We start from the raw sequence: 19,223 nt of genomic DNA, 5'->3' as shown, positions 1-19,223 counted from the left end.
AATAAATGCATAGCGCAATTTAAATGTTTACATCTCGAAAGGACATCGATTATAATGCTCTAATTCCCCAACATCAGTAGTTAGTAAAATACTTATCTGTGCCTTTAAATTTCATGACACGTCGTAAACTAACCGGCACTGTCGTAAAAGATTCACTTGGTGGCAACATCTTTCCTACGCTGTCAACGACGACTTTACGTTTGTATCTGCTTACTTCTGTAAGATGTTTGATGGTTGAGAAAACGGAGTGATCTCCAACCCCTCCATACGTCTCTTAGATGTTTGATAGATGATAAAACGAAAATATCTTCAACCTTCACATGTAGCTTGCACCCGTATCTGCACCATGTTTGTGTTGGTGGAGATGGTGGACACAGTCAGGATCCCTCCGTGGAACTTTCACAGACAGCTCAACGAGGCTGTGTCCGAGGAGCTGAACAAAAAGCTGGCTAACAAAGTGAGTTTACGTCGCTACGTGCTGAAACATTTTACTTGCTTGTGTTTTTTGACGATGAGCGAGGAAGGAAGCACTTCTGTACTACTCGTCACTGGCCACAGCAAATGATCTAATGAACGCAAGAGTCGAGCTCTATTACAACGTTAATCGGTCTCTGGTGTATTAATTTAACTGTGGTATTTTATTTTATGTTTGTATCTTACGCCCCCGCTACACGTGCATGATAAATATAGAAATAAAGACGAGCATGTATGTCGTGCTCAGTTATGTTTGAAGTCTCGTAATGGTGAGGCACTGGTGTTCAATTAATAGGTTGCATCTTGGTTTTATGATGCAAAAATGTGAATTGCACGATGTAGAGGACTGTTTGAATAGCATTTTAATTTGAATCTGGAAATGTATTGATGAAGTTAACCACGCACTTGTCAACAGAGGCAAGATATAATTGCATCGATGGAAGGAACCTCGGACACGCTGTTAATTAGGGGATTTTCCAAATGCAACTGCATAATGACAAGCGAGCTCTTTCTTTGCTTTATAGTTGCACTCTCTTCTTACCTCAGGTGGTCTACAATGTCGGCCTCTGCATCTGCTTGTACGACATCACCAAACTGGAAGATTCCTACATATTCCCAGGGGACGGTGCATCACACACTAAAGGTATGATGAGGTGGCAGCTTGACTGTTATTGCTGCATCACGTTGTCTGCTTCTTTCTTGTTCATTACATTTAGCCTAAAATGAACAAAAAAATGCCTTTATGTATTTAGGAACATCTCTCATTTAATTGCCCATTAAGAACAAGCACAACATGATGTGTTTGTAAAAAAAAACAAAAAAAAAAACAGGTTCCGTCCTGTACTGAGACTGTCTTCTGTATTCAATTACATGAATGTGATTTGAAGTTGCAATATGATCGCAATGCAAGGTTATTGTTTTTTTTGTTTACATGGAAAAAAACATCAAATGCTGCTTATCAAGTACCTCTCCTAATGCATAAATGTTTGTAACTCCGTATGTTAATTACAAAATTAAAGACCTGCTTGATATTTCAATCACATTCCGGGGGCATTGCATAATTTTTACCATTGATTGCAAAAAAAATAATAATTTTAAATAGTTTTTTTTAAAGAAAATTATTAAGGCAGTCATCCTGAAATCATCTTGAATTCATTTTTTGAATGATTTTTACCATGATTCCCTTTTTGCTGTCAGTTCATTTCAGGTATGTTGTTTTTCACCCATTTCTGGACGAGATACTGGTCGGCAAGATCAAATATTGCAGTCAGGAGGGCGTTCATGGTAACTCACTTATTAATTTGTTCAAATTTATTTTGCACATTTTTCCTCTTAGTTACTGTAATTAAAATCCATCCCGCTGTATAATAAGTAGCTGAACACTGACAGCTGGCTGTTTCCATTTTGCAGTGACAATGGGCTTCTTTGATGACATTCTCATCCCACCAGAGTCTCTTCAACAACCCACCAAATTGTATCCTCTAAAATGTTACTTGCAATGAAGTGTCTTTAATAGAAGTGGATTTATAGTCTTGGCTGTAGTCTTCCTTAGCCACAGCTCAAGCGACGAAGCCGAGCAAGTTTGGCTTTGGGAATACGAGACGGATGAAGGAGCACACGACCTCTACATGGACCAAGGAGAGGAGATTCGTTTTCGAGTGGCCGATGAGATATTTTTGGATACATCACCAACGGGCCCTATAACTGAAGCCCCACCCGCCGAACCTGGCCAGTCGACAGCACCGCCTCCGGCACAAGATCCCGGCGAGAAGAAGGATGCGCCATATACTATAATAGTAAGATTTTATAAAGGCTACATAAAGGCAGAACTTTTCATTGATGTTATATTGGATCGGTGTTGCTGATGTTGTGGCTCATGAGTGTGTATTAAAATATTGACAATAGCATACCATGGGAAAAACACAGAATCTGACCCAATATTTATTGTCTCAGGGGACCATTTGTGAGCCAGGCCTGGGGCTGCTGTCATGGTGGAACAACTAGTTTGAAGAGGAGATTATTTAAACCATCATCATCTGGATGATTCGTGGTTGGAGCAAAACTTGATTTTTGACTTTGAGTCCTGCTACTTCACTGGCAGATTTAACGAGACTAAAAATGGACATTTGGACAGAACTGCCATGCTGAGGAAGATCATGTGTGAAAACTCACCTAAAAGACCTACAAGCGTCATGTTTATTTTGAATGAATCTGTTGTGTATTTAATGCGGAATGATCGATAAGTACCCTTTTTTTAGTCATATTTCACATTGGGCAGTACTTCTCTAATCAATGAAACATAAGGCATTCATTGAAGTCAAGTAACACCAAGCGTTCACAAAAAAACAATAATTTTTAATAATTTTCTTCACGCCGGTCCACTTTGGCTGCATTGCTCGGTGTGCAGTGTGCCAAAACTAGTGCTTAATTATGTGATCAGATTATGTAATCTGTGGGTGACGTGTTTGATTTAGGATGTCAAAAAGAAGCAGAACTCTGAGGTGCTGAAAACCCACAAACATATTTTTCTGTGATATTTAATGTTTTATTTCTATGGTGTTTTATTAAGTACAGAAAGACATCAAATAAAGTGAAGGGTCTATCATCATTGTAATCTATCACTTTGTGTGGCGACAGGAAGCCACGACGGATTAGAAAAATTCTTTTAAATCCTATATTTTGAAGGACATAATTATATACACGTAATGTGTTTCATGTGACCACTGTGAGGTCATTGGGTGCTTCTCTCGGTTATCTGGTAAAACTAGGTCATGTTGCATTAAAATAACACAAAAAACAATCAGATAAAGTGGATGGCTTTCATGTGACTCCCTTCGCTGTCTTTAAAATACAATAACATCATTCAGTAGAAAGAAACCTTTCTCTGCAGAATTAAGGACCGTGCAATACAACTCAGATTTACTTTTTAAGACTTTTGGGAAATTATCATTCCTTTGACATAAGCTTATTTTGGAAATAAAGGGCAATCTACAGATGACACATGAACTTTGCAGTTTATTACGCCAGCACCCACTTTGTTGAAGAAAAGTCAGATCGCACATGTAAAATGTATAGAATTTTTATTTTTTTAATAAACATTTTTTGAAATGTAACACTAATTGTGGAATAGTAAAATTTTAAAATAATTGGCTGAAACACGCAGTAATAGCATTGTTGGGCTACATTAAAAAATGTGCTGCATGTTTGGGACGAGTAAGCTACAACTTTTTTCAGTTCTGACTTTTATTTGGCTATTTCAAAAAGCATATTTGCTTTTATCTTGTTATCTGAGAAAGGCACGTTTTCCCCAGAATCAAATGTTACAATCGCACAAAATACTGTACATACTAGGTTGAATAAATGCAGTGGTGGAACCTCAAAATCTATCATTTGGCCGATTTATTTTGCTTTGATTTGCGAGTGCAACTTGAGATCAGAGCACTGTATGGTGGCAGTGCACTCATTTTAAATAATTTCATAACAAGCAACACTTTATCATATGGTGAACAAGTCTTTTTTTTTCTTTTTTAAGGCTTCAGGTTGTTAAATGGTTCCCCCCGGATGAAGTTTACTGCCAACTAAACATAAAACTAGGAGAATTACACTTGTATTAACGACCACGTCTCTTAGCAATTAGTCCTCTAGCTTCATGCTAATGCTAACACAACTGGAAACATATCAATGGCGTTGGGACAAAAACATTGGATGTCAGAAATGTAATCAATTTGATATTTTTTCACAAATCTATACTATGGGACAGTACACGTGTGTACGTGTGTGTGTGTGGGGGGGGGGGTGCGTGTGCTAGGCTGAAGTGGTGAAAATGGCTGGCTCTCTTTGATGAGTATTGACCAAACTTTTTTTATTTGAATACAAATGGTGCAGCAACACATTTAGAGATTCAATACAGAAATGATCATAGTCTTATTCTTTATCCTCTGCAAGGAGCTGAGCATTCTACAGTGTCGCGACGTCTTTGCACAGTATATCAATCTGTCTTCTACTGCCCCCAGGTGGCCAAGGCTGGGAGCAGCATAGCATTTGACGCAAAGCGTGACAAAAAAAATTAACTTCTTTTTAATTGTATTTAAATATGGCATTGCTGTATATTTTTTGAACATCAAGTACATTTTTTCTATTTAAAAAAACTATTTCTGTAGTTTGCATTTTCATTTATTTGAAAGAGATGATATTTTGAGATAAGAGTCATTTGAGTTATGGTCGTGGTAACGTATAGGAATGAACAAACTCGTATCTCACGGTACCAATTGACAAAAGGGAATTTCCCCCCCAATTGCAAACACTCTCTAATAATTTTTGTTATTCGCAAACAAGCCCAGTCCACAGTAATGTGTTTTTGTGTAATATTGATGGTCTCTATAATAATATAATAAATCCCCACACAAGGACCACTGTCTGCAATTAATACTATCTCTTAAACTCCCCAAATAGTGCAGATAAATAAACACGTACTCTCTCCACTAATACGACTTGTAACCGTGCGGTCACGTCACGGAAGAGATGTACAAAGCGAAGTTTCGGCCAAAGCGAGCCCACTTAGAACGCTTCCCATCCGCTCGCAGGGTGCAGGAGCGCGATGCGCATGCGCACTCTCGCATCACGCCATCGGAAACCACCGCCAGCTGCGCACGCTCGCACGCCCGCCGTCACATCAGGTTTTTCCCCACTTATTTATTTAATTTAGCTCTTATATAATGCCACGCATCGACTCAACGCACACATTGGCACAGTGAGCTCATCGTCCAACCAGCTGGTATGGCCGTTGCTGTAAGTAACATTCGTCTTCGTGATGCATGGCGGAGATCCACAGCAGAGGGACGGTCAATGAGGGAGCCTTTTGTTTTTGGATGGAGACGGCTCATATGACAGGAAGTCAAAATAGCGTTCAGATATCATCTAGTGATTGAGTAGTGTGGTTGCTAAGAGGCTTAAATTGACAGTCAGCTGTTCTTTTAATACCATCCATGCTTTACTGTGAGATTCTTCTAGGAGCGGGATTAAGCAAATATTTTGTGTATTTTATGTATAATATAATGCATTTCTGTGCATTTGCTTGTTATTTGGTATTCCGACTCACTCAGGTGTCATTGTGTCACCATTTGCCCTTTCCGTTTTGTCTTGTTGTTGCTACTTCCCCGCTAAAAAGATGAATAATGTGATTTTTAAAGCATTTGGGATTTGGGGACGGGGTTGCTGACGTCACTTGGTGGTGGCCTCCTGCAGCTGTTCTGACGTCACCCGCGAGCATCACATACTGGAGTGGGCGTGAGACGCACACAGTGCGGCGTGGCTCTACAGCAACGCAATGAATCATCCCTGTTAAAACAATTGTGAAGAAATTATGTGATTTTTTTTGTTTGAAGGTTAATATATACTATATTAATTTTTAAATATTTATTGTCATGGCATGCCATGCATTTGGTACTCAGACAACTTAATGCACTCATTAATAACACTACTATCACTTTGCAGTTATAGAAACCATCAATACTAAACACAAATATAAAACATCTGGAGATATTCAGAATCAATATTAATCTAAGAACCTGACGAAAATATAAATAAAATACATCATACTCGCCAAGGATCCTGATTATTAAATATATTATTGTGTTCAAATGGCTGCAAATGTCTTCTGCTACTCAAACTTGGCTTGCGCTGTATTTATTGTGGCCATGCGAGGCGAATATGTATATATGTTCAGAAATGGACATTTGATTAAGACAATTGGGAACATGAACAGTCAAGCCATTGATTTATTGTTCTTTATAAAGGAAATTTCAGATTTCTCTCTGAAGTTTTGAACTCCAATCTCAGTGTCTGCTGGTTCCAACAAAGTAGTCTTATGTAGTCAGTGGATTCCAGTTTGCCTCAGTTACTTCCACTTGATCAACAATTAATCCCATATAATTGCCCCACCACTAATAAAGACAATAAAACATATTTCAGGCGATAGCCTATTACACTACAGCTGTCAAATTTCAGGCCCTCTGCATGTGATTTCAAGTGGTCTGCAAAAACGTTGCCATCATTTGTCATTTACTTTTGTTCAAAGCTAGCCATAAGGGACAAAAAGTGCACTTGGCACTCTTGCCACATGCCCGGACAGTCAACAAACACAGTGCAGCTCAGCTTCTTATGTACTTTTATCATAAATATTCACAATGTTCAAACTGTTACTCTTTGACTTTCAAATAATGAAACAGTTTCAGCTTTTGATGTTACATTTTAAATTTGATTAAATCGTATTCTGTTAACTCAAAGCATTACAGATACATATACCATAATTTTTGCCGTACTGTTAGACTCGTAACGATGATACAAGTATGCAGTTTGTCTTTTATAATCAGAACACTACTGTGTAGGCTGCAATAAAACCAAGTTTGACACCCAGGCCTTACAACATTTGACTGAAACAAGCTCCTCTCAGCTCTCTTCGCCATCGTCACGTCTACATGTCTTACATGTCCTTCTCCGTGTGTTGTTCCTCGTCACAGCATGTCCTCCTGATAGACTTGAAGTGACAGTGCTGACCTGGATAACTTGCTGAGCGCGTGCCCCACACTGAAGGAGGCCTCACAGAAGACAACTGTGTTTAGCAGCACACTCGCCGACTGCAGCTTGAAGCGCACCAGAAGCATCCACATCCCCGTCGTCCTCCGACCGAACTCAGCATGACGGACCCCAGCCTCACGTCACCCTCGGCGACCCCGCTCCGATCTCCCGACGCCCCTCTCACCGTGTCTTTCCCCTTCCTGAGGGAGGGCAGTCGGGTTTGGGAGGAAAGGGGGGAGAAGGCGCTACCAAGGGAACTCCCCAGCCCGCTGCCGACCAAACGTACTCGCACGTACTCAGCGTAAGTCACTCTTAGGAAAAACAAATATCTGTGCCAAAAAAACCCAATTTTTTTTAATGCACTAATTGATGTTTGCAGATGGTCAAAGATGTGTTTTGCTTGTCTAATTTGGCTTGCTCTAACTAACCAATCAGAGGATAAGAAAAAAAGCAACTTTGAAGAAACAGTCCTATTCATAATATAAATTAATCTTAGATTTCATGATTTTCATCAACATTGCCATTGAGTCAACTCATTAGTCGCGTTTGCAACACAATGAGGAAGTTCTCGCTAACTGTCATCCTCGAGTTTCGCTTTCATTTCTTCATTTCTGTTTCTTCATTTTGTTTCTTTTTCGGGGTTTGCAAAAGTAACACCCCCCCCCTCTCTCTCTCTCTGTGTGCACGCAGCACGGTCCGAGCTCACTCAGGTCCGGTGTTCAAGGGCGTTTGTAAGAACTTCTCAAGGTCACAGGGACACGGCTTTATCCGGCCCAGCCATGGTGGCGAAGACATCTTTGTTCACATCTCAGAGTGAGTGGCAGTCAACACGTGATGACGCTCTCTGAGCGCATGGAAAGAAAGCTCCATTTATTCAATATCCTTGATATTCACCATAAAGTCCATCTACTCGCACAGTCTTTGTATTCACTAGTAGGACGATTCAGTAGCAACACTTTTCCCACTAATTCTATTTTTGGCCTACAAGAATGCAATTAAATTATATTAGTAAACTAATATGCTGCACCCAGACTACTAGTAGGCATGTGTTATGCACTAGTTGCCTCTCTATCAAGCATATCAAGATATATGATATTGAATAAATGCCTTTATTGATCTTAAGCTCAATGTGCTAGTACTCTCTTTCTCTTCCATAAGAAAATTCAGCACAAGAATGGAACTGCTAGGGTGCACTAGTAATGTTTTTTTTTCCTATACTGGTGCCTCTTTTGGCCTACTAGTCTGAAATTAAACCTTACTAGAAAACTACTCGGGTCAAGTAATAAAAGAACTCTAATATTAGATATTTAATATCCGCCTTTTACATCTGATACCACAACTGTCATTTTATAATTTTGTCAGTCTCACTGCTTGAGAGTATATTTGCCGACACAGTGGCAGGCTCAGTATATTTGTCTTGTGTTTCAGCATCGATGGCGAATATGTTCCCGTCGAGGGCGATGAGGTCACATACAAAGTGTGCAGAGTCCCCCCCAAGAACCTGAAAGTGCAGGCGGTGGAGGTGAAGATAATTCATCTCAACCCAGGCACGAAACACGAGACCTGGTCCGGGCAGATCATCAGTTCTTAGGTTTGATCTCAAGGACCGCCGGATGTAGGTGACGGGTGGTGTAGATGGAGGGACTGAAAACGTACAGTACATCATGCGCATGTTTCCTTTTACGTTCCAGTTTTGCCCACCCGTTAGCGATTGCTCCTCCACTTAACTCGGATGGTATCAAACATTTGATTTTTGTTTGTCACGCAAGATCTGCAAACAGAGGTAGGGAATGACAGAAGGTGCCAGACGTGATTCCTTCCTCTTACCAAATAAACTTCCTTTCCTGATACTTAAAGTAGCAAATCTGCCACTTAATATTGTTCCAAGTACTTAAGGTAAACTGCAAGTTCAATGCAAGGGGAAAGAATCAATGTGAATGTTTTGCTTGGTAAAGAAATAGAGCATTAAAACAGAAAAGGAAGAGTCAAATGAGTCTTTATTCATTATTATATCATTCTGGAGGAACGCGGAAGATGTATATCAAACATTTTGTTGTCTCGTGTTTATTCCTTTTGATTATTTAACTGTTGATCTTTGATCGTTTGAATACCAAAATATCCCCAAATGTGAAACTCTCCTATGAGTTAACACAAAATAAGAGTGATCCAGTTCCACTCGTTTTGCTGTTGTTTCAAACAATGCAGTGTATGGAGCTGTGAACTGTTGTGTGTTTTGTGTATGATTAATTAGTCAACTAAATGACTTTAGAGTTGGTCATTGTCACAGCACTGTTGTTTGTACTGTAGAATTTCAGGTTGTGATCAAGTTATATTCTCTTCTAACTGTACTCCGACCTCTTAGCAATTCTCTCTGTGTCACTGCCTGAAATGTCAACATAGGATTTGGATTATTATTCATCACCTCAAAGTTTTGTTTCCTTTGGTGGCTTCTACGCAGCCTCGGAATTACAACTATCTGATGATTCACAATTTGTGTCTGTTTTTTTGATTGAGGAGGACTTGAGAAGTCTACACACTGGCTCGAAAGGATATTGCAGATTTTATTAAGACATACAGTTTGTAGACATCACACTCCTGTAAGGCAAGGCAGATTTATTTATAGAGCACATTTCATCCACAAGACAACTCAATGTGCTTAACGCAAGAACAAACCAAGCCTTACCAAAGAGTTAACGACAATCTGAGGCCAAGCACAGTAAATGTCATCTTTATTGACCATCCATTGCCATATGCCAACTAGTAAATACTGCAACTATTACACATCATCACACGACACAGCATATTAACGTCACACGTTGATTAAAATGCTCTAGAATAGATTATGCTCAAAGTCATCAGGATCCTTAAGAAGGATGCAAATAAACATTTAAAAAAAAAAATCACATTTGTTCTTGTATGTGCATACAAGTGCACGTGTAGGTAAGGCACAATGTCATATTTTCGGATGTCAGCGATCCAAATGTAGAAAGAGCAAATGTTGAGCAATGTGAAATGATGTCAAAAAGATTTATTAGTAAAGTATTTAATCAAGCAATCAAGAGTACCGGATTAATGACTCTTACAGCGCAGGCTACAGTACCTATTCCTCTTCCTCATCACTTTCAAGGTTGATATGTTGACAAGCCAGAGGCAGACAAAATCAAAAACATTTCATTATTGGTCATTAATAAATGTAGTGACTTTTCCTCTGGACACTCATAACATTTTGATAACCATGGTCAATAAAAATGATAATCAATGATAGATGATCACTGACATGCAGTATACATAAGGGCCTCTAAAAAGATTTAAAGGGGAAGTCAACCTAAAATTTTTCTTTACAAGAATAGGTTCTATGAAGGCCCACTAGGCGAAACGTGACATTCTGATTAATATTGTGTTTGTGGAAAACAAGTTAAGCAGTCAAATCCACACGTTTTTAGCCATCTCGGGGGGCGGCCATTTTGTCATTTCTGTCAATGAAAATTACATCACAGTTGCTCAGGGTTTAGGTAATGACCAATTGCAGGTCACATGTTTTCTGAAGCTGTGCCAGCGATGTCATTTTCAGTCAACAGAAGTGACATAATGACCGCCCCCTGAGATTGCTAAAAACAGGTGGATTTTGCAGCTTGACTCATATCCTGCAAACACAATATTAATCAGAATGCCATGTTTAGACTATTGACGGCACATAGAACATTTTATTGCAAATATTTTTTTTTTTGGGGGGGGGGGGGGGGCAACTTCCCCTTTAATATACACATTCCTTAAGTTTCCATGGTGACTTAGTCACAGAAGCTTAATACACTGTTAAGTCAAAATGTTAAAAATTCTAATTCAGTTGTACTTATTATAAACAGGATAAAAGCAGATAAATCAATAAATAAAATGTACCTCAAAGACATTAACAGACTAGGAATGTTTTGCACCTCAAAGTACAAAAGACATTGTCCTTTTCACTCTATTTTGGGTTAGACTGCAGATATTTTTAACAAAAACTTTTAAGAAGAAAATGTTTCCTTTGACTATATCATTTTCTTCAATCCACCCATCTTCTATAAAGAATACGGAACACTATCTGTTAGATTTTGTGAGTCATGCATCTTAAGTCCTCTTTTTCTTCCTACAGCAATCACAATATAATGGAGAAAATCCGCACTTGTGCATTTTCAGTAGTTCACAACCAACCTGTTCCGCTCCACTGGTTGATTTTCAGCAGGTATAACAAATACTCCTCGAGCTATGAAAATAGCATCAGGGTTCACACGAAGAAAAGTTTCCGACACTGTCTGGCAGTGTCTTGCGGAGAGTCGACCGTGAAGCCGATTGTACGCGGGTCATTGAAGATTTCATAATCGTTCCCACCCTATGGGGGGGGAACAAAAAAAGACACAATTAGTGCGGCCTGATTACATTTTTGTCTTGTTGAACCCTCTCCTCTTGATCTGACCTATGACCTTTAACCTCTCAGATGTATAGAAGAGGACTTTCTCTTCACGACACCTGCATATCTGACCCCCGACTGGGATTCAGTGGTGGGAAGGCACGGCTAACAAGGCCTTCCCCAAACATAATCAGAAGCAACGACTTAGATTTTTAACTTAAATTTTAATGTTTGCTTTATGAAATTGCATTCATTAATTCTCAACAATGTTGGCTTTACTGCATGTAGCGTATGTATGTACATGTTATTTATCGATTTATTTTTCATTTGGTCAGATTTCTGCCTCTTTGTAGTCTGCCCAGGGCCTTCAAAATTACTCGTGCTGACCGATGTCAACTATCTTAAAAATTATACTCTTTCCTTAACAAAGCAGATTGACCAAAGTGCTAACTGAAGTGGAACAAAAAGTCACGTTGTTCAATTTCAAATGATGTCCACCCGCTGGCCACAAAATGAGGTACACCTGTGCAATCAACACGAGTATGATTCACTGCAGCTGCGATTACAAAACTAATTAGAACGTGTGGTAGTTGGTGGCTTTGTATCCCATCCTGCCATGTTTATGAGCCTGTATTGTGGTTCCCCCTGGTGGGAATATGTTTAATTCCTCTCGTCTTTGTTCATGCATAATTGGACAATGATGTACATGATATCTTGCTGCAAAAATGTATAGTCAGAGGCTAAATCTTTTTATTTTTTTTTTTTAATAAAGGTCTGGCAACTATTATATCAACAGTAAACAGCCATGTGTAAATATGACTGGAATATGTTGCTAAGAAGATACTTAAAGAACCATGCTTAACTGTGATGGAAGGGCTTCTTTCCAATTGTTGACAGTATAGGATTTCATTTTTACATATTATAGTTTCTCCTCACAAAACATTAACGCGCAATGTTAATGTTTGACTCCAACACTGCTATTGCATCTTTGGCATGAGCTAAGATAAAAAAAAAAAGATTCCCTTATTCTACTCAAGAGTGGACTTAAAGGGGAAGTCAACCCCAAAATATTTCTGTTCAAGAATATGTTCTATGCACTCCCATTAGTAGAAACACGGCATTCTGAATAATATTGCGTTTGTGGCATATGAGTTAAGCAGCAAAATCCAAAAATCTTTAGCTATCTCAGGGGGCGGCCATTTTGCTACTTGCTGTTGATTGAAAATGACTTCCCATTTGCTCAGGGCTCAGAAAACGACTAATCATGGCTCAGGTTCAGGAAACAGGTGAGCTGTGATTGGTTGTTTCCTGAGGCCTTAGCAACTGTCATTTTCAGCAGACCAAAAATGACAAAATGGCCACCCCTCTGAGCTGGGTAAACAGAGGTGGATTTTTCTGCTTAACTATTTCCGTAAACGCAATATTAATCAGAATGCCGTGTTCAGACATGTGAAGGCATAATTACCACAAGTAAATAACTAATTGGTATGCAGGACAATTGTTTCACTGAAACCACAGTAGGCAAGAACATCAACATTCCTTGGGACACAAACTCTGAGGCACATATCAAGGTAGTCCAGTTGCCTCGCTTCAACATTTGCGGCTCACCTTGCTTTGTACATTTGACTGCAGAATAATTCATAATTTTGTGGTGCGTAAACTGCATCCTACTAAGAGTCAATTCTCACATGTTGGCACTCTGAACCATTAGAATTAACACCTAAAATGTAAAAAAAAAAAAAAACTAAAGCACTAGTATGGACATTAAATAATTCATGTCTGATTTGAATTTTAGGCAGCTCTGTGATTGGATTTTATTATTATTACTATTTTATTACATTTTGTTTTTGTACCTAATATGGTGGCCAAAGACCGTATGCTCGTTTGGTCTCTGTGCACTGTGTGATGTGAATATACAAATCCAACAAATAAACGTACATCTGACGTCTCATTGCCAAAGAAGTAGATAGAGTCCAGGCCGTCGCACTCCAGCAGATCGAGACATAATCTCTTGTCCCAGCCTTCAGGAAACACGTCGAAGCTGATGAGGCCGCCTAAGAGCAGAAGACAACGTCAATACTGTTTTCTCACAAGCCTGCATAAAACATCACTCATGTTGCATTTGATTGCCAGTTTTAATTCCACCTATTAGACTACAATTGCTATGCAAACACAAAAGAGTGAGCAAATATTTTTGAAAAGCAACAAGTACAGAACAAATGAGAGTAATTTTTTTTTTTTTTTAACAAGGACAAACAAAACAATTAGCACCCTGCCATATGCCGTCAAACGAACTCTTGACTCTTCTCCCAGTAAACGCGCGTCTCTCCCTTCGTTGTGTTCAGCTTTGTGCAACAACTGTTCTTTGCCATCAAAACAACGGCTGTAACTGCCGCCGCCTCTTAACTGTTTCAATCAGACCTGTTTTGTTCTCACAGTTCAGTGAGCTTGTAGGCAGATGAGTCATTGTGTTGTTTTAGAACCAGTTTAGTGATGATTGCAATAATAGAAAAAAAGGCATTCACTCAGTCCTCATTAAAACCTTTTATTTATTTATTTTTAGACAACTTCAGAATTAAACTCACAAGGGAATAGGGAAAACCTATGTTGACCTTTAAAATTAGGCTCCACATAACCCCCCCCCCCATCAAACCTAAATACTTTCCCCCTTGCCTGGTCTCTTAGCCTCATTACAAGTCATATGACCAAGGCACCAGCTGCAGGTCAAGCAGCCAATCAGAAGGCTGCTTTGCTCACACACCTCCTCACGCGTCCTCATCACTTAATTCCGGTCCAATCCCCTAGTTAGGAGGTGCAGAGAGTCAGGCTAAAGTTGGGGCTATGAATGTTCACGTTCATGAAAACACATACTGCACATAAGAATAAAATTATAGATATTATTTTATATTTGCATTATGGACCTGTTTTAAGTTGCTTGATAACTTGAAAAAAATTTTTTTTAAACGGTTATAAGAGTGAAGATGCATTCCGACTGTGGCTTGAGGCATCACAACAACAAGAGTGTGCAAGTATTATTGATTTTTTTTTTCAAAAAATGTCCTTACAAGGAGAATAAAACTTTCTTTTGGTCCAACCGCACTGCTTCTAACTTCACAGATAGACAATCAAAACAGTCCAATTGTGGTTGATTCACTATAAAAAAATTATTTGGTTGAATGAGGATAAACACACGTGCCATCATGCTAAGAATTTTTTTTTTCAAACTGTATAAATAAGTCATGGCTATAATAACTCAGATCATGATGTCATGCAAATCAACATTTCCTGTGGCGCTCTCACCTCTGGTGAACCGCAATCCCTTCCCAGCAAATTCCTCCTTCAGGGCAGCAACAAATTTCTCCCTGATCTTTTCTCTCTTTGAAGAAAAAAAAAACCACACAGTTGCAGCATAAAATTTGTAACGGAATTAATGTACGGCACCTCTGACGACAACTAGCATTTAATAAACGCATCACGTTCATTACACCCACTAAAGCTGAATTGTGTGAATTCTAGCCAGAAGCTGAGGGGTTAAACTTCTTCTGTCCGCTCGAGTGATCCATCAATGTGCAACCGAGTCAACTGTCCTCAAAGTGAAGCAAGTCTCTGCTTAATTAAACACAGTTCATGAATAACAGACCAGTTTGTTTAGCGACCAAACATTAACTATTTTGGTTTTGCCACTTATCGTTTCATACAGGTTTTCATATCAACAAAAATGGATGAAAAGTCTAACACGGTACTTTAGTGAGAACAGCCTCCGGTATATATCACTTGATTAGCATCCTAAATATTCTAATTCCATTCCACAAAGAATATTTTACCTTATCAATTTCAGAGAATTCAATTCGTTCCTCCAAGGAGCAGCTCCGACCGATGGGGGAAATGTTGAGCATTCCATTCCTGAACTCAATGAATGTCCCCCTGAAGATAGAGAGGCATTCTTCATTCTTTGGAAAGGACATTCCTCACAGAAATCTTTTTTTTTTTTTTTTTCCCCTCCAGTTCGACAGGTTTCACTTTGTATTACAGTGGCTGTACAAGACACGACAACACGTTTAAGGTGTGCACAAAACTGAGCATTATATGATTATTTAAAGAATTTCAAGAGTCCATAACAGAGCCACGAAGTAATAACATGGCCGTATTTTGTTGCAGTTGGACTTTTCTGTCCTCTTTTGTCATGACATTGACACTGATGATTAAAAGAATGTGGAATTGTTGCACAACAGGAAAAAAAGATAAATACTGTACGTTGCAGACCTTTTCTTTGGTAGTTTGATGAGCCCCATGTAGCCCAAGCAGAAGTTGATGATGTCCTGCAAGAGCTCCTCCCCAATATGGTTCTGGATTGCCTGTGAAGATGAAACATAGGCCAACGTGAATCATATTTCTCACTATTTCTTCTCTGGTGGTTTTTAGACTGATAGAAAGCGGAATGCTCTCGCCACAAATCATCTTTAAAAAAAGTATTTGTATTTAATAACTTCCCACCACTGTGACTTACTTACATGCTTTGACCGGAGTTTGCCATCTTTATACTGCACCGTGCCATTCTCGGCAAATACATAGTCGAACTTGTGTATGACTGCAAGAGAGGACGAAAAAGGTGGACAAACGTGCTCACGCATATTTACTGAGCGCAAGATTGTGTAAAGAAAATAGTGAAGAAGATTAGATCCCTGATAAATATACATTGTTGTAGTGTGGTAAGGTAGGTTGGAATTTGCTGTATGGTCGACTGTACGGTGTCACACTATTTCTTGTGTTTCGGTTTTCTTGATTAGTAATTATGAAAGAGGTGCAAAATGTGAGAAAACACCTCTCAGTATGACAGTGCAGTTCAAATTAGAATCTTTGACAAGGTCCTTTGTATTGGATTTCCTTAAATTGCGCAAGTGTGACTTGTCAATACATCAGCTGACTCAATGTTTCTGCTATCTAAAGCATGTTTGGGATTCAGATTTTAAAAACTAATATTGACATGACGTCAGAGGTAAAAAAAACATTAGAGCAGACATGAATGTTCAGCTCTTCCACTTTTACTGAAAACCAACCAAGAGTAAGTCAAGTGTTACAAAAACAGAGCTTTAGGTAATACAAGGACTTGCTATAGCGGGCAGTTTTCCGATTGTGGTTGTTGATACAGTGTACCCTCGGTTATCGCGGTTAATGGGGACCGAGACCACCCGCGAAAACTGAAAATCCGCGAAGTAGCGGCGCACCTTCAAAAATGCTTATATATATATATATATATATATATATATATATATATATATATATATATATATATATATATATATATATAATTATCATATATAGAGAGAGAGTGAAATTCATGTTATAACAAAAAAAAAATTATTATTATTAAAACTCATTATTTTTTTATTCCCCAGCCATTATTTTTGTATTTATTCAATTACTTCTTTTTGTATTTATTTAATTACTTCGACTTTTACCTGCTGGTACGCCGTCCGGTGTGCCCTGTGAATGTTATGATCCTCCAGCAGAGCTGGAGGATTGAGCAGGACTCTCCAAACGCAGACACAAGTAGGATAACAATCCGACGCCAGGAAGTCAGTGTAGGTGGATTATATAGTGAGTGTAATCAGTGAGTGAATGGGAATCCGGTGCGGGGCTGGTGGGCGCGTCTCGCAGCAGCTGACCGCATGGCGCGAGACGATCGCTGGAGGAACGCCCACACAGCTGAAAAAACAAAAACACACGCGGCATGACAGGCACGGATCATGACAGTGAAATGAAAGGAGGCATTCTTCATTTATTTATTTATTCATTCATAAGTGACAGCCTCGCGCTCCGCTCGTGCCCGGCGGAAGAGGTGCTCATCTTCGGCTTAACTGTGACGCGAGCATGCCCACCTCCTCCGGAGCTTCCATTCGGTTAAATTTAGGGGCCGCTTGACACCGCCCGTGCCCGGGGAAGGTGCTCCTCTACGGCTTAACTGCCACGCACGACGGCCGGAGCTCTGGTACGGTCCGAACCGCGCGAAACGTCGCCCCAAATCGTGCCCGGGGGAACCTGCTCTTCTTCGTCCACTCTCCTCTTCGCCCACGCTCTTCTTCGGCGCACGCCGGCCGTCTAACCGCTCCAGCGCCCCGTCGTGCCGCTCGGCGAAACTACAATGCCCCCGAATATTTTTTAGACCCGCGAAGCACTGAACCCGCGAAAGGTGAACCGCGAAGTAGCGAGGGTTCACTGTATTATGGTTGAGTCTGTTTATATGTCACACACAATTTGAGGTCGTGGCTGTATATCCATAGCGTATAGTGAAAAATGGCGGTGGTGGCTGGTTCCTTATTCGCTGTATCAAGTGAACGACAAACAACTCACCGTCGTCTCCTTCCCCGAGCTGTTCCGCGATCTTGGAATAGTCGGACCCACCGACGATGCCAATCTTGACTTTTCTTCTCAACGCTTGGAAGAAAACATCCAGCTCTGGGTCTATTTTCTGCAAATTAAAAAGGGACAATATTGCTCAATGCAAAGATGAAAAGCATGAACTTATATGAACTGAATTCAACTGAAGCTGATCATTTAGATACTCTATTGATGGAGGTATCACATTTACTGCAACATCTCATGAAAAAGATGTTCGATGTGGTGGAGTTAGAGTCAGTGACTGAGATTAAAAGATGCGTGTCCCAATATTTGTCATCCAGTCCTGTGGTTTTTCAATATAGTGCATCTTTTTTCATCCATCTCTTCCAACGACATATAGTGACAGGCGGAACAATTAAATGCTCTTCCACGAGGTGTCAGAAAGTACATCCATATCCACCTGTTGTCATTCATACAAACTAATAACAGCTTTGTCTTCAACTAAATAAACCCAGATTTGACACTCAGTGGGTGCATTTATTGAGTAAATTGTGACTATTGAGACGTTTTATTGGACGTTTGGTACGTGCCCTAGGATTTTACTCATGTAAAATATGTGAAAATATCATCGGCTGTATAATATGCCTTGTGCTTGCAGACACATCTCCCTCAGGGAATACACAACTCTGCAGTACACCTAAATGTCGTCGTGGCCGATAATCTGTAGGAATCCATAAACAGCTCACCTGTCTCGGTAGCGTCAGAGTACCATCCACGTCAAACAGGCACAGGATGTTTCTGTCTGCAGAGATGTCGACCTGCTCCATTTACGTCTTTTGCGGGAGGAGGATGTGTGCATGAGGTGGGGGCGGATCTCCTTTAATTCGAGCTGTTGCACTTACAGTCTTGTTCGAGAACACGTGCACAAAAATCAAAGGGAATTCCGAGAGGAATTTGCAGTCATCAAAACACTGCACCAGTCAATCAGTGCAGGCCCTCGACTCCTACGTTTCAAAAGTATTTCGTTTGTTCATGAAAATATAATCGCATATTGTCGTGTTTCCCTCACGTCCACTGTTCCTAATATTTGGATCTTCGTAAGGAGCTCACGCCTTCCAAGACACATCTTCTGAAACGTGTCGGGTTACTTTCACGTTTGTCAAGCTCGGACGGCAGCCAATCATAGCCAAGATGGGCAGTGGTGACGTCATCGACTGGGCGGGGTTTGGGGTGGTCACTTTCTTGGCAATTAAATTGACCTTTGATCGAACAAACTGAACAGAAATCTATCTATCTATCTATCTATCTATATATATATCCAGGTTTGTTTAATTATTACATTTATTTTTTTCATGTTTATGTCATATTCTCATACAGTGTAATGTACGTGTGCACAGTTTAAACTAAAATAAAATATTAAATACATTTGATTATAAATGTGTATTAC

General features: G+C 39.7%; 3 protein-coding genes across 3 annotated transcripts; 2 read left to right on the top strand and 1 right to left on the bottom strand.

Moving 5' to 3' along the window:
* Positions 1 to 139: 139 nt before the first annotated feature.
* Positions 140 to 3,474, top strand: polr3h (polymerase (RNA) III (DNA directed) polypeptide H). The gene is made up of 6 exons (XM_088317172.1): positions 140 to 457; positions 1,021 to 1,117; positions 1,672 to 1,758; positions 1,885 to 1,948; positions 2,039 to 2,270; positions 2,428 to 3,474. The coding sequence occupies exons 1-6, from the start codon at positions 290 to 292 to the stop codon at positions 2,476 to 2,478; spliced, it is 699 nt and encodes a 232-aa protein (XP_088173298.1). The 5' UTR covers positions 140 to 289; the 3' UTR covers positions 2,479 to 3,474.
* Positions 3,475 to 5,056: 1,582 nt separating this feature from the next.
* On the top strand, positions 5,057 to 9,045 carry csdc2b (cold shock domain containing C2, RNA binding b). The gene is made up of 4 exons (XM_088317946.1): positions 5,057 to 5,262; positions 6,993 to 7,351; positions 7,741 to 7,863; positions 8,479 to 9,045. The coding sequence occupies exons 2-4, from the start codon at positions 7,170 to 7,172 to the stop codon at positions 8,639 to 8,641; spliced, it is 468 nt and encodes a 155-aa protein (XP_088174072.1). The 5' UTR covers positions 5,057 to 5,262; positions 6,993 to 7,169; the 3' UTR covers positions 8,642 to 9,045.
* Positions 9,046 to 10,786: 1,741 nt separating this feature from the next.
* Positions 10,787 to 18,924, bottom strand: pmm1 (phosphomannomutase 1). Its single transcript, XM_088317772.1, has 8 exons — positions 18,523 to 18,924; positions 17,789 to 17,906; positions 15,949 to 16,025; positions 15,701 to 15,792; positions 15,262 to 15,361; positions 14,738 to 14,813; positions 13,376 to 13,491; positions 10,787 to 11,419 (listed from the first exon to the last, which is right to left on the bottom strand). Exons 1-8 carry the CDS (start codon positions 18,601 to 18,603, stop codon positions 11,315 to 11,317), a joined length of 765 nt encoding a protein of 254 aa, XP_088173898.1. The 5' UTR covers positions 18,604 to 18,924; the 3' UTR covers positions 10,787 to 11,314.
* Positions 18,925 to 19,223: the final 299 nt, after the last annotated feature.

This window comes from Idiotropiscis lumnitzeri, chromosome 15 (genome assembly GCF_059441095.1).
Source record: "Idiotropiscis lumnitzeri isolate Australia: NSW breed Sydney's pygmy pipehorse chromosome 15, RoL_Ilum_1.0, whole genome shotgun sequence".
Lineage (NCBI taxonomy): Eukaryota > Metazoa > Chordata > Actinopteri > Syngnathiformes > Syngnathidae > Idiotropiscis > Idiotropiscis lumnitzeri.
Note: the sequence above shows the minus strand (reverse complement) of the source record. Positions and strands in the feature narration are given on the sequence as shown.

What these genes read in the sequence shown, in the direction of transcription:
- pmm1 (XM_088317772.1), bottom strand. Translation starts at nt 18,603, where the DNA reads ATGGAGCAGGTCGACATCTCTGCAGACAGAAACATCCTGTGCCTGTTT. An exon ending in GCTCGGGGAAGGAGACGACG is followed by an intron (nt 16,026 to 17,788) that starts GTGAGTTGTTTG and finishes CCTCTCTTGCAG; the next exon opens with TCATACACAAGTTCGACTAT. An exon ending in ATCAAACTACCAAAGAAAAG is followed by an intron (nt 15,362 to 15,700) that starts GTCTGCAACGTA and finishes CTCTATCTTCAG; the next exon opens with GGGGACATTCATTGAGTTCA.
- polr3h (XM_088317172.1), top strand. Translation starts at nt 290, where the DNA reads ATGATAAAACGAAAATATCTTCAACCTTCACATGTAGCTTGCACCCGT. An exon ending in CAGTCAGGAGGGCGTTCATG is followed by an intron (nt 1,759 to 1,884) that starts GTAACTCACTTA and finishes TCCATTTTGCAG; the next exon opens with TGACAATGGGCTTCTTTGAT. An exon ending in CTTCAACAACCCACCAAATT is followed by an intron (nt 1,949 to 2,038) that starts GTATCCTCTAAA and finishes CCACAGCTCAAG; the next exon opens with CGACGAAGCCGAGCAAGTTT.
- csdc2b (XM_088317946.1), top strand. Translation starts at nt 7,170, where the DNA reads ATGACGGACCCCAGCCTCACGTCACCCTCGGCGACCCCGCTCCGATCT. An exon ending in CGTACTCGCACGTACTCAGC is followed by an intron (nt 7,352 to 7,740) that starts GTAAGTCACTCT and finishes GTGTGCACGCAG; the next exon opens with CACGGTCCGAGCTCACTCAG. An exon ending in ATCTTTGTTCACATCTCAGA is followed by an intron (nt 7,864 to 8,478) that starts GTGAGTGGCAGT and finishes CTTGTGTTTCAG; the next exon opens with CATCGATGGCGAATATGTTC.